Source organism: Monomorium pharaonis, chromosome 3 (genome assembly GCF_013373865.1).
Source record: "Monomorium pharaonis isolate MP-MQ-018 chromosome 3, ASM1337386v2, whole genome shotgun sequence".
NCBI lineage: Eukaryota > Metazoa > Arthropoda > Insecta > Hymenoptera > Formicidae > Monomorium > Monomorium pharaonis.
In genome coordinates this window covers 26,554,491-26,568,644 of record NC_050469.1, presented here as the reverse complement: position 1 = coordinate 26,568,644, position 14,154 = coordinate 26,554,491, and the positions used below count along the sequence as shown (strand labels likewise).

The window sequence follows — 14,154 nt, the reverse complement described above, 5'->3', positions numbered from 1 at the left end:
AGTTATATTAATCTATGAGTTTTATTAGCCTAAAAAGTTTGATTTAATTCATAATGCTATTTTCTCATCAAATTTGCAAATAAGTAGTGTAAAATATAATTTTTAATAAGAATTAAAAACAAAAAATTAAATAACTTTTAAATCAACAAGATAATTATGCTTAAATTTTACACAGATACCCAAATGTAATTTTTAAATTGTCGATAATATTTTGAGACGACACATATATTCATATAAAATACCGAAACAAATTTTTCGTGTATTACGAATGTATCAAAAGCTTCGACAAAATTTAGATATGTATTAATACGCAAACAGTAAATGCGTAATATAACAAAATCGAAGAAATCTCATGTATTTAATATCGTAAAATTATATATTCGACAAGTGTTTCTCTTTTTATCATTATTTTAAATATAAAAAATTTTCTTTCTTAAATAATATTGTAATAATAAAGTCAAAATGTTATTTGAAAAGAATAAAGTATTTATTTGTCATATTCTCAACAAATTTTCTATTACATTTCCATATCACCGGATCGACACAGTGGTTTCGGTTCTTTTTGCAAGTTTTCAAGTTTTTTTGAAATTTTCGATGAATATTATCTTAATAAAATGTCTTTTTCCAATATTTTTTTATTCAAAGATTCTGCGTTTATTGGAAAAATATTGGAAGCATGCTTCTAGTTGCGAAAAATAAATATCGTGAGAGATATTGATTTTGTAGAATGTGTTGAAAAAAAAAAACGTACGTTTGCTACATTTATATCTATAAAATATCTGATTTTTATTAGTTGAAGAATGTCAAGATACTGCTAACGCAATATTACTCGTTATCATTTACAAAACATTTAGCTCTCGTTATATTAAAGCGATCACGATTTATTGTAAGGGGTCCATATTGAGCGATTTATCAAGTCCTGTTATTATAGGAAGATATTCGTACGAGATATAGAAGCAGAACATATTAATAATTTCTAATAGTGTAAAAGTAACGGAACTATTTATATATAAAAAAATTTTTTAATGAGAAAAAGACTGCTATAAATCAAATGAAAAAAAAAGCTCACAAAAACATCCACGTCGCTTTGTTAATTAATTTTCCTAAAAATTATTCCATATTGTGAAATATCGTGTTACATGTTTTTTAATAGAATATTTTTAATAAAACAAATCTACTATTCTTGTTTTTTTAAATTATTAGAATTTAACAATTATTACGAATGTCTTTTCGTCCCATTCAAAACGATAAATCGATATGAAACGATAATGCAAGTCGGTCGTGGTCGACCTCTTGTTACACAACTCTCACGAAGTTAAATCTCGCGTGTTTGTAGCAGACCATCGCACTTCCGAAAACTCGAAGCCGCGAGGAAGTTCGGGCTGCCTCTGTTAGAAATTCAAGGAGATGCTGTTGAGCTTTCCATCAAAAGGAGGGAAACCGTCTTGTCTTTTCTATGGTTATTTGGAGTCCTGAAAGAACGATAACACGTCATGAACAGCATAGCGAGTTCTGAGATATACAATCCTCAACACGTTAAATACGTCGAGAGTATAGAGAGCATTTTCGTCCTTGGTTAAACGCGGTTTTGAGAAACCCAGAAAGCATTGTCTTCATATATAATCCGTCTTTCAGTGTTCTGGAGGTATTGAAACGAATAATGTGTTTCGTAAGCTGTTTTACATTATATGGAAGCAAATAGTAAGCGCGTATTTCAAGAAAGGCATTTTCAATAAATGGCAAACTTGCTTAAAATCATGCTGTGCCAGATCTATTATTTTGTTAATATAATTTATTAAGCAAACATACATAATAAAAAGCTTTCATTAATTCTATTAATAAAGGCCTTTTGCATTTGCTTAATAAATTTTGCTTAATCTAATTATAAGTAATATCAAGTTTAATTAAAGTCATTTCTTTATTCCTTGACTAGATCCTATAAATCTTGCATTTGGCGTGAGGCAAAAACGAAGGAGTTGTAATGATCACTTCTATCCTTAAGGGAAGTAGGAACGTTCTCCCAATGATTTTTCGGACAATTAGCTAGATAACGATTTGTCTTGCGTCAAAGCACGGAGCTCTTACGTGACCTCAGTGAATTCCAACGATAACGAAGTAATCGCTACAAGAAGGAAAATCCTGACATTTCTCACACGTCGTTCAGAGAGAATTTCTTTTGGTGCGCTCGTCGACTATACTGGTAATCCGCTTTGTTAACGTCAACAGAAAAGCAAACGCGATTTCCAACCATGTCTTCACAAAAACACCGTGGCAAGGTGCCAGCGCGGAGAGAGTTAATTTCATTAATAAAATCGAGTCGACAACGTTGGCATATGTTTTCGCAACAATCAAATCGTCAAAAATGCGGACTAGTGAATTATATTCGTAATTTGATTCTTCAACGAGTGCATATGCGCATCAAGTGCAATCAAATTACTATTAATTATTAATTATTAATTAATTATTAATTATTATATTATTAAAGAAGATATTTAAACATTTAATTATGGGAGCATACAGGATTTAATTGTTTTCCAGCTCTATGTATTATAGAATTTTATTAATGTATCTGAAGGAGTATATCATACTTAAATAATATAAATTTTTAATAAACAAAAATTTCTATGATAATTTACCAATAGAGATAAATAATATTTAGAAAATGATATACATATATAAATACATAAAATTATTTAAATTATCAAAATATAACATTAACATTAAATATTAATTATTTTTTAAATTAGATTTTTAAGTATTTATATGACAGTATAAATAATCTTTTTCAAGTTTGTTAGTGTATTTCGTCTTGCAAATTTGTTATACATTCTTATATATACGAGTAAAAATGTAATACAATTTCAACGTAGTCGATCTAAAGATTTTATAGAACACAGCTATTTTATTCACGATTAAACTGCTACATTATTTAAATTATCGGAAAATTTCTATGTATATAGAAATATTTTCCATAAAGTTTGCATTTATGAAAAATCAATTTTCAATTTGTTTAAAAAACTGTACTAAAATTTTATAATACTGTACATAAAATGTTAAATGTGTACATCATAAATAGTTACGCCAAAAACTGTATTGTTATGTTTTCTTATTCGATCTATGCCGCGATTAATAAAATAAAAAATCGCTTTAATAGATATAATAAATGTATTATATTTATTACAATAATGCTGTATCAATAAAAAATTAAATAGAAAAGTACAATTTTCATCGCTCACGAGCGAGAATGAACGAAATTAACAGTTCAATGGTGAAGCAACGTTCCACGTATGGCGTATTTTCCAGAGTCATAACTCACGTAAGATTCGATCTGACGGTTAATTTCCGCGGCGAGAAAGATGATATGTGGTAGATCATGGGCATCTAGTCAGTTTTTCTAAAAGTTTAATTGGATCCACGGGCAATCCAATTTGACCACATACGTTCGCACACAATTCCGTTTTTACCGGATTTTGGGTCGCTGCAGGAGCGATTCTCCGTTTCACATGCACGAAATTACAAAGAAATTTATCTCGCAAAAAGTTATATTATCATGCATCAATTCAGTAACTGTTAATTACAAAGCAATGTGTCCTACTTATACCCTTGTTTTTGTCCCTATCTAATTTTTAAAGAATGTTTTTTCCATGAATTTTGCATGAATTTTTCTAAATTAAAAATAGATGTTTTAATAAAATTATAAAAATCAAAAATATTTGAATTAAAACTGACAAAGCATCAAACCAGTTTCCTAGACGCTAAACTTTTTTTTAGGGAAAGAATAAAAACTGTTCATCCAAGTATTCTTAGTATTTAAAAAAAAAATGCGCATGACACAAATGTTCTATGATGTGTATTAAGTGTTAAATATGGAAGTTGAAAAATTGTATACATATACATATACACACACACACACACATATATATATGTATATATATATAAGTATTAAAAAATTTTCTAAAAAAATTTTATAAAGATAACTAAATTATTATAAATTTTCTAGCAAATTTTACATTTTATTGATAGCTTATAACATAAAATAAATCTTTAAAAAATAAAAGTTTATATATTTTTTTAAACTTAAGTTCTAATCTTCAAAAAATCCTTAAAAGAAAAATACTACAACGGTGTAAAGAAAAAAAAATGCAGGACACGTTTGCGGGAAAGTTAACTTCTTTTTCTTGACTCACGGTACAGTAATCTCTTTCATTCTGTTAATTCATACCGCAATGTTGCTCGCGACGGAAGAAGAACCACATTATTTGATTACTCGTGAGAGTATTTGGGTTAATTGAGAAGCTGCAAAAGCATTGCTTGGCAATACAGTAATATATATCATTAATGCTAAGAAATATTTTCTACGACTGACAATGATTTTCTCAATTAATATCTTCTTCTTATTAACGATGCAAAAAAAAACAATGCAAACAAATTAAATATTATTATGATAATCTAAAATCGATATTTACTTTCTCTCTCTTTCTCTCTATGAATAAAATTATAGAGGCAATTCTATTCGATTTCTGTTCGTTTTTTTTACATAGCCGTAGTTTCAGGAAACGTTGTCGAAAAGTATTTCCTCTTCTTTTTCTCTTTCTTTTCTTTCGACGAAATACATCGGAACATCGGAAACTCATTTCTGTCGATAACAGCCGACCCTCGAAATCGCGCGGCCGTTTTCCAACAAAGATTTGCGATAACGCCGCCGCTCGATTAGGAAGCTTCTCGGCAAATCGTGCAAGATAAAATCACTGCGGCGTTCTTCCTTACTAAAAGGAAGGCGGGACTGAATACTTAACGAATTCTCCCGGAGATATTCTTAAGGATCTAAATGGAACTTTAAAGACCCTACAGAGGCGACAGAAGGGCGGAAAAGCTGAGCCAATCGATTCACCAATTGCGAGGAATCCCGGGAGGATATAGCTTGTAAGAAAGCTCGCGGATAGGACTGTCACAATCTCTTCGTGAAGTATGATACTATAAAAGAGATCATTTTCTTTTTGCAGTGACAAAGCCGGCCAAGGTCACTCCGGTGGAGGACATTCAGCCCAAAGAGGATTCCACCACAATTGAATCTCTGAAACCGTAAGTTTCTATTAAAATTCACACAAAACATGTATTGTAATTGCAATTGCATTGCGCAATTTTCATTCTATGAATTTTGCAAAAACTGTGCTTTAAGTCGTGCTAGTAATACTTAATCCTGTTTTAGCAACATATTGTAGTAAAATTAACTAAATAAAAAATGGGCATATTCGTAGAAAATTAGTAAAAATGTCGATATAAGTTGAGAATAACAATGTATAAAAATTTTATTACAATTACTTTACATGGCTTATATTGATTCTAATAGAAGTTCTAATAGAAGTGAAAAATTCTTTATATAATTCAATTTTTTATAAGCAACCCGAAGTTTAATTATATTTATTTATATTGTTATACATATCATATTACCATTTATAATATCATATAATTAATATAATTTAATTATTAATAATTCAATATCTAACATTTCAATTGTTAACATACATAATGTATTCCCCATTACGTATTATTATCATAAAAGATTTTTTTCATTTTTATGTAACTTTAAATTAATCAATTTTCTCACTATTCCATATTAGGATATTATCATATGTATTTCATAATATTTCAAATATTATTCAATAATTAATTATATTGATCTGAAATACAATATTATTGTATCAAATAATATATCATATATGTATCATATAACATATATAAAATTATTGCTTTTAGAACAATTTTATTTAATACCGAATTTCTCAATAAATATCACAATTTGAGTATCTTGTAATCAAATTTAATTACTTTTATATTAAAATATATATTCATTATTGATACGGACACAAAATGATAACTTAATTTTGACTTAATTTTGCGAGTAATGATAATGGAAAAAACAAAATAGTTTTTAGTATCTTGTAACAATAAAATCCTAGTATTGCGCTTTTATAAGTTTTATTTTTTTTTTTTAAGGGATAACCTGTCAAACTGCACTCTATTTCCATTCAAACTGACACTTTTAAAAGCAATTAATCCTTGACAAAAATAATTTGTAACGATACAGTATTTATTCGTACGCTAAAAAATGTGTCTAATAATTAAAAAAAATATTTAATAATATGTAACTATTAAACTATAACTCAGATATAAAATAATTAAGAGATTGAAATAGTATATATTAATGTGAAATGTATGATTAAAAAAATGCAAATCCTGTAATTTAATTCCGAAGTTTAAAAATACGATACTTTCTCTCTTTCTCTTTATATTACTTCTAAAATTTTCATTGCTTATAAAAATTATTTTTTATATTTTAATTTGTATTCTCAAATTTACTTTCATAGTTCATCTACTTTCTTTATTTCCAGTTTTTCTTTCATATTTAATATCAAATTATATTAACATTAGATTATTAATTACAGTATTTATTCTCTATTTTTTATTTTAATAATGATAGCATTCTTCAGTAAACGTCAATTAAATGATAAAATTCTAATGTTTGCGCGAAGAAATTTCACTTGTTCACAATTTTGCTAGTTGCAATTTAAAAACTATTTGAAAATGTTTTGTCGGGGTAACGGCGCGTCGCTGTTAATTTGTGCATTATTATTTCGTGTGAGTGAAGATTAATTCGTTGGAAACGCACGTGCAAATGAGCGCACTGCGGCGAATAGTATTCATATGGAAGACGATCTATGAAGTTCACTGTCAGTTTAAACGGGTGCGACCCACCTTTATTTCTACCGTTTGCCCGGCTCCATTTGCTCGTGCACCCAGTCGAGCGATATTTAATACGACACGTCCATTAAGGACTATGGATTGATTCCTCGTTGATCAGCTAAGTAACCCGCGCTTGTTCAAATAACGAGCATGTTGTCCCACGAACGAACATGGTTGTTCGGATAGAACGACTAGTGGTTATGTAATAACAGTTCTTTTACAACCTGCTTTTAACAACGACTATAAAATTATGTTTACGATCGTAGAAGATGTATAAAATGCTTTTATAGAAAAATGAAGATACATAACGCGCATGTGTATTATAAGAAAAAGATTATTGAGAACTTGGTTACCTCGACTTTTGCATAATAATAAATCAGTTTATATCATAATTCAATAAATTTGTTCTTTTATATATATATATATATATATATATATATATATAAAAGTTACTCAAATAAACAACATATATTTCTTCCAACTGAATAAAATACAATATATTTCAGTATTCTTACAGTTATCATTATTGTTAAAAGTAATCAATATGACAATTCTTTAATACTTTTCGTAAAAAGTATGCTCTATATATAACGGTAGAATGTAGTTAATTATTTTTGTATTGCGTAGTAATTTATCTTAATGTTCTAACAACAAATGTTTAACAATAATCTTGATAATGGAGGACACGTTCAAAAAGATGGTCGTGCCAAATGAGAATCTGCACTTAATAAAGTTTATCGGGTTCGATGTTTCAGAAAGTCAGAAACGGGCGGCAAGACAAGCAGCGGAGACGACTGCAGGGTATGCCGGAAGTCGTTTGGCCCGGAGGAAGTCTCGCGAACTTGTTGCGAGTGTCAACATAAGGTCTGCGAGGACTGCGCCTCGTATTCGACGACAACGAATTCCGACGATCCGGTGAGTCTGCACGCCTCCATTTTTAATTAACCAGCTTGTTCATTGTTTTTCGCTGGTAAATATTGTCGTAAAACAAGATTGGATGGCGTCCGGGCGCAAATTAATTGCCGAAACTGACGAAAGAAAAACAGGAAAGAGTTTTGAAGACGAGAAGGAGAAAAAACTGTAAAAATATAATTTCGAGAATAACATCGTAATTAATCGTGACATTTACCATTGCTTCCCTTAAATGTTTATTTTTTAATTTATATGTTATATATAATTAAAACCCCGGCTATTCCTTTGACATTTCACATTTAATAATGACGTCGTTTGCGATTTTTATTTGATTTTCCCTTTCGTTGCCAAGGGGTCAATTTATTTGGTTATTTATTAATAAACTTTTACGTTACTACGTCATATTTCGTATAACGAAATAAACATGTCTATAAGCGATTTATATTTTATGCAAAGCCATACGTAATAAACATTTTATATAATGTTGTCTATCATCATATCATCATATCATTGAGACAGAAAATAAAATATTATGCAGGAATAAAAAATATATATCTACTTCGTATAATATTGTAAAAAAGCGTCTAAAATATCCTAAGAACGAAGATTACTTGCCTTCGAAGCGTAAATGCGAAAGACAGTTAATTGCCGATCAATAGTGACAAGAAAAGCCGAAAATTCATGACGGCAAGAACAAATAGAAATCCCTAATGCCAACACCAACTCGCGTAAATTACATCCAACTCTGTTACTCGCTGATTTTCACTCTCACTTTATCCCCCCCCCCTCTATCTCTCTCTCTTTTTCTCTTTGTAGATTTTGTCGTTAAAAGAGAATTTCTGTCACCACCATAAACAACGTAAAAAATTCCCGTGAAAAATTATTGAAAGTTCCATCCTTTAACCATTCAAAGTTTTTTTTTTTTAAATTGCTAAGACAATTATGCTTATTCGGCCGAACCGTTTCATGCCGATAATTAAATCCATGAGATAGAGAAAAAAAACAACCAGTATCTTCGTAGCTCTAAGCTTTTACACTATATATTGTCGTAAACGTGAGGATCTAGCGGAAATTTATTCGCGATTCGCGCGAATCCGCCACGCGTTTAGTCACACTGAAGATTAATTGGTTTAATGGCGATTTTGTTTGCCCTTCACTCGCTGATACGCGTGATGTTGATCGGGCGTTAATTCTAATTACACGCGTAATTGATAAATTCGGTAAATGCGCGCAGCCGATCGCATGAGATTTAATCTCGCGCGGATTACAATGGATGGCATGCCCTTGCGCGACATTCCTGCGGGCTACCAAAATTCGGTAAATGTGCGTAATCATTCTGAGTCTATTCAGCCAGCACCTCTATTCATTTCTAGCATACGGCATATTTCCATGGTAACCGAAATTCATTAAAATCTACATTCTTCTACATTCAATAAAGCAAAACGTCGCGTTACATTGTGTAGAAAAAATTACATGTACATGTGAATACGATGAAAATGCGTGCATTTAGTAAATTTCAAGATTTGCATTCGCGCTCTATTTTTAACGCGGTGTAAAAATGTGATGATAGAAAGAGAATATGTTTTGCTTTTATAAAATATATTAAAATTTTTCTTTAATTCCGCATATTATAGATAAAATAAAACAAGTCAAGCCAAATATATAATACGATTATATAAATAAATAAATACAGTAATTGTAGTAACATTTACAAAAGTTAAGTTAATAATATTTGTATGTTTGCTGCATTTGTATTGCTGCAATTTGTCGAACTAAAAATGATGCGTAATATCGCATGAGTGGGAAATTACACGGAAACAAAACATTTTAAAATTTGCGGATTAATGTAATTTTCTTTTAATCAATATGAATTAAATGTTTGTATTTTATTTTATCCATTATATTTTCCACACAGTGTGCTTAATTTGACCGAATTTCGCTATTAATTTAGCTTGTTTACTTGTAAATATAGTTTTATTAAAAATTTGTTTATCTTAAATCTTAATCTTTCAAATTAGCCTTTTTTTAATTGCTTATTCAAATCAATACTGAGTGACGGTTGTTTTTCAAATAATTTTGAATACTATAAAAACTTTAAAAAATGTGAATAAAATTCTAGTACACTCTTTCAATATTTAGAAATGCGTACAATTGTAAGTATGACCGGTGTTTGGTTTTTCGCAATTGTCAAAGGTATATTCCGAACGGTGTTTGATTTACTTTCTTTCTAAATGACTAGACCTGTAAATATTATAATTGTAAAGAGAAATTATTATATATTCAATAAATCGATTTTGAAAAAATATTTAACAGTGTTTATACATAAGTCCTAATTATGAGTCAGCATAATTATGCAAAACACAATTCGCTAAGAGTATTATAATTTCAAAAAATAATTATGCACTTATTGGAAAAGTGTCTTCTTTTATATCTTAAAAAGCTTAATAGAATTATTTTGATGGCAGATTCAGTCAAAAATTATTCTACAAACAGTCTTCATGTGCTCTTTCATAAAACTCTGTAAACTAGTATTATTGGAGGATACAATGTGTCAATATTAGAAATAAGCTTGTCGCCAGGAAATGGACGAATACGTGAACGAGAGTTGATTGCTTTCTTTCGGAAATGTTACAGTCTTCCTGGCGATGTAGCGTTTGCCGTCGAAAGATTGCCTCGAGGGACCAGCCGATAGTGACACAAGAATCTACAGATTCGATGCTAGATGTGCCGTGTTTGGAAACTCTTCACAGGAGGCACAGCGACGCCCGACTCGGTCCTTCTGGAAGTCAGATAGGTGCACTTGGAAGTGGATTGGCTCCACCGAGAAGTCCAGAAATTCGAAGGCATTCTGATGTTTCGCCAGCTAGTCTCAAGGAATTAGAGAAGGTAAGCAAAAACTTGGTCTACGATAATATATGTTTCCCTGAGTTGAACAACTAACCGAAAGTAGATAGCGTAACTGCTTCATAAAGACTCGATCTTTTTGATCGCTTTATATTACAATATGAATAGATGCCATATTGCCTCCCGTAACACATAGTCGGGGTTAAAAAGTAACATCGTTACTATTACAGTTACTTTTTCAGTAATAATTTTTTACGATCAAAATACAATTTTTCTTTGAGTCAGAAATTATCTTTCTCAAAAAATATATTATTAGTTTTTAAGGATCTTTCTTTTTCTTTAAAGAGAATTAATATATTCAACGAAATATATAAAATTAGTTTTCTTGCGTTAAAAAAAAAACAAAGATAAAGTTTTCAAAATTTGAAAAATAAGGGCCACGCTTTACGTGCGCACCGTATCATTCGACTGGCTTTCAATGTTATTCACGACTTACTATCGCACGAGATTCCCCTTTCCCAGTGAGGTGCATAATTAAATATCCTGAGAGATATACTGTTATACGCGAGAATATTTGTGCAGCCATGTTTGAAATTAGGGTTGCTGAATTACCGCTGTCAAATGAGTCAACGTATATAATATGCTTTAAGTGTCCGCTTGAACGCTTTAAGCTACACTTCGCTGTTATCTTAAATGCATACGCCATACTATTCATCGAGATTTTTGCACATCATCTGCATTATGTAACAAAGTGCAGATCGCTCGTCGAGAGAGATTTTGAATTATTCCGATTGTAGTCGACGACTGCGAGGACGAAAGAGTCAATTTTTTTTTTTTCAATCACAGGTAATGTTTTTCTAAGTTGCGTCCTTTCCGCAATTTTCAAAACGTCGTTGATTACGTAACGTGATTTGATTCTTATTGTAATATCAATCCCGACATCACTCTACATAACAATTGCGTAGAAAAATTGCCGTCTATATAAATCGTATTTTATCATGATTTTTCGTAAAATTATTATAATATTTAGAGTAAAATATCTAACTTAGTACAAAAAATCGCGTCTACATTAACGATATTTTATCATAACTTTTGTTAAAATCACTATAATAGTCAGAATAAAATATTTAATTTAATACAAAAAATACAGCTTTATTACTTTTAGCTTTAACAAAATTTTTTGAAACTCATATATTTTTTCCAACTGGAAACAATATCATTCACAGTGATGTCGCCTAAAGTAAGGAAGTAACTGTATACGCCTAAATCAAGCATTTTACTTATTATCCCCTTTGTGTTCGACTAATTTACGTCAGTTTACGAGAGGTCGTAAATTGTACGGACGATCATATCGACGATCGTCCTCGTCACGTGCGGCTTTAACGAGGTACGCTCCCGGTGTCGGTGCCGGGCTCGACGCGGAGCTCGACCACGAGCTCTCCACGAGATCTCATTGCGCGTAGACCGTGTGCACTTGTCACGCAAACGGAGCACACCCGCGCAGACACGCACGCGTGTATATCAGAAACGAGTGCACACCAATGCGTATCTCGTACGCGTGTGTGTGTGCGGTCAGACTTCTCATTACTCGGCACTCAGACAGACAATTATCGGACGCGTAATTACCGTGCAGCCTCGTGGCGGTAGAATGCTACGAGAACGAACGTCTCGAACGAAAATGTGCCGTAAAGGCACCGCGCACAGGCGTTTTACGACCTCCGGGATATGATGCCTCTAAAGAGCCATTGTTGTTCCGTTTGCAAATTGCAAGGTGGAAGATCTAGCGATAGGAAGTTTTAACGTGCAAGAGAAAGCACATCGGGATGCTCCGTCCTGCCGTTTCTGCGCCTATCGATACTCGTTATCAGTAGTTTTAGCTGAAATTTCCCCGGCGCTTTCTTATCGCCATATCGCTCCACATTGCCGTCCGACTTACTTCGCGCTTACAAGATGTGACATTTACGTGAATCAATACCCTTGAATTTATCGAAACCTTCGGTTATTGATTGTCACGCAGCTCTTTCTCTCTCTCTCTCTCTTTCTAAAGCTGAAACTTACACTGTGCCAGCCAACAACTTCGCAGCACCGCGTCGGCGGTAGACGTCTCACCCTCGAGAATTTATCGACAATCGTTTTTGTCGCTTGGCAGAATAATCGGATCTGTGCGCGCGCGGGCGGAAACGGCCGCGGAAACGAAAGAAAGTGGAGTGAAATTGAAATGAAGGAGAGCGTGTTTCTGCACGTCACCAGAAATAAGGGTTTAAAAATGGCAGATTTGAAGTAGCTATTTCTTATGATATGGGATTGCTTACTATACAAAAATAGAAAAAAAAAAAAGATTGTAACGTTCGTTAAAATCCTCATTTTAGCTTTTAATTTTTGTTTAATAAATTCGTTTATTGAGTTACATGTATCTTGTATCTCGATTATAACGTGCACACACAGTTTCGTTCTCATAATTAGGTTATTGTGTATCTTTAAAAGAATCGTAAATTTAGAATAGTAAAAATTAGAACTGCAATATTTTCACTATTATTTAATAAATAATAGTGAAAATATTGCATAGAAATAAAAAATGTCTTAATTATTCGCTTACTTTTCGCTATTTTCTCCTTTGCGTTCTATTTATTTACATCGAGTAAACTGCTGTTAAATCTTTTTTTCATAAAATAACGTCTAATTTAGCTGGACGTGATTCAGCGCCGTTTGTCCGACGAGGTTCAACGTCGAAAAAGGGGCGGATTCGGGCTCGTAAATCCGCTTTGTCGGAATTGTCATGACGTAATGAAATACGTCCTTCGAGCGTTTACGCACGTACGTAGGCGTAGACAAATGCGAGAGAGAGAGAGAGAGAGAGAGAGAGAGAGAGGGAGAGATATGTCTCGTATTTACGAAATGGCAACGCTAATTCTGGAGTTTATGCGCGCGCGCGCGTGTGTCAGTCACCCTCGCGACACACGCCTCGCTGAAGGGCACCTGGCGCGTTTATCTTCCTCGTGGTAATTGTCGTTGGCGCTTTTTCCATCTCGAGATTCAATCTACTTCGCTGCCATTCGCGCGTCACGGCTACCGGTTTCTCGAGCGAGCTAAAACGGCCGTATGATGGATGACACGGAACACGACTGCTGCAATGCTGCCGGCAAAACTGCGGAAATGCACTCGCAACGTTCAAGGCTCAACATACGACGCGAAAAAATAATTACTAAACCTCAGAGACACCGATTCAATCGGATTATCGCGTAAATTCTTAATTGCGAACAGTATTTTTAACCGTGCGACATAAATATTCAATCGAATAGATTCTGCATTTATGTTACAATTACAATTTTATTAATTTCATAAGAATATTTCATTCGAATTGAAACGTGCAATTTTAAGATTACGAATTTTTCTTTGATTACTATTATTCCCGGCAGCTTTGATCTAAAACTGTAACGCGATTTCTCAGCGTCTCATGTGACTGTGAATGCGGGCGCGGAATCTACATCCGGATTAAAATTGCATTTGGCACTTGTGTTTATACCACCCAAGCGCCCTACATTACGTCGCTGGCTTACTGTAGCTACCTACACATTCACTTAAACGTTCCGACTACGCCTATTGGATAATTTACGGCCGGCTGAGCATCCTGAGTGATGCGCAACATGCGGAGTA

The 14,154-nt window shown here is 32.5% G+C and overlaps 1 protein-coding gene across 5 annotated transcripts in view; it reads left to right on the top strand.

The window, feature by feature from the left end:
• Positions 1 to 14,154, top strand: part of LOC105840044 (regulating synaptic membrane exocytosis protein 2) — a 162,922-nt gene that overhangs the window by 65,676 nt on the left and 83,092 nt on the right. For all 5 annotated transcript variants that reach the window (XR_003625753.2, XM_012686769.3, XM_012686768.3 and 2 more), the window contains exons 4-6: positions 5,004 to 5,082; positions 7,500 to 7,659; positions 10,291 to 10,542. Coding sequence is in view for 4 of the 5 variants with exons in the window: in XM_012686769.3 (XP_012542223.1) it covers positions 5,004 to 5,082; positions 7,500 to 7,659; positions 10,291 to 10,542 (491 nt within the window). In the remaining variant the exon portion in view is untranslated. The remainder of the gene's footprint in view (positions 1 to 5,003; positions 5,083 to 7,499; positions 7,660 to 10,290; positions 10,543 to 14,154) is intronic.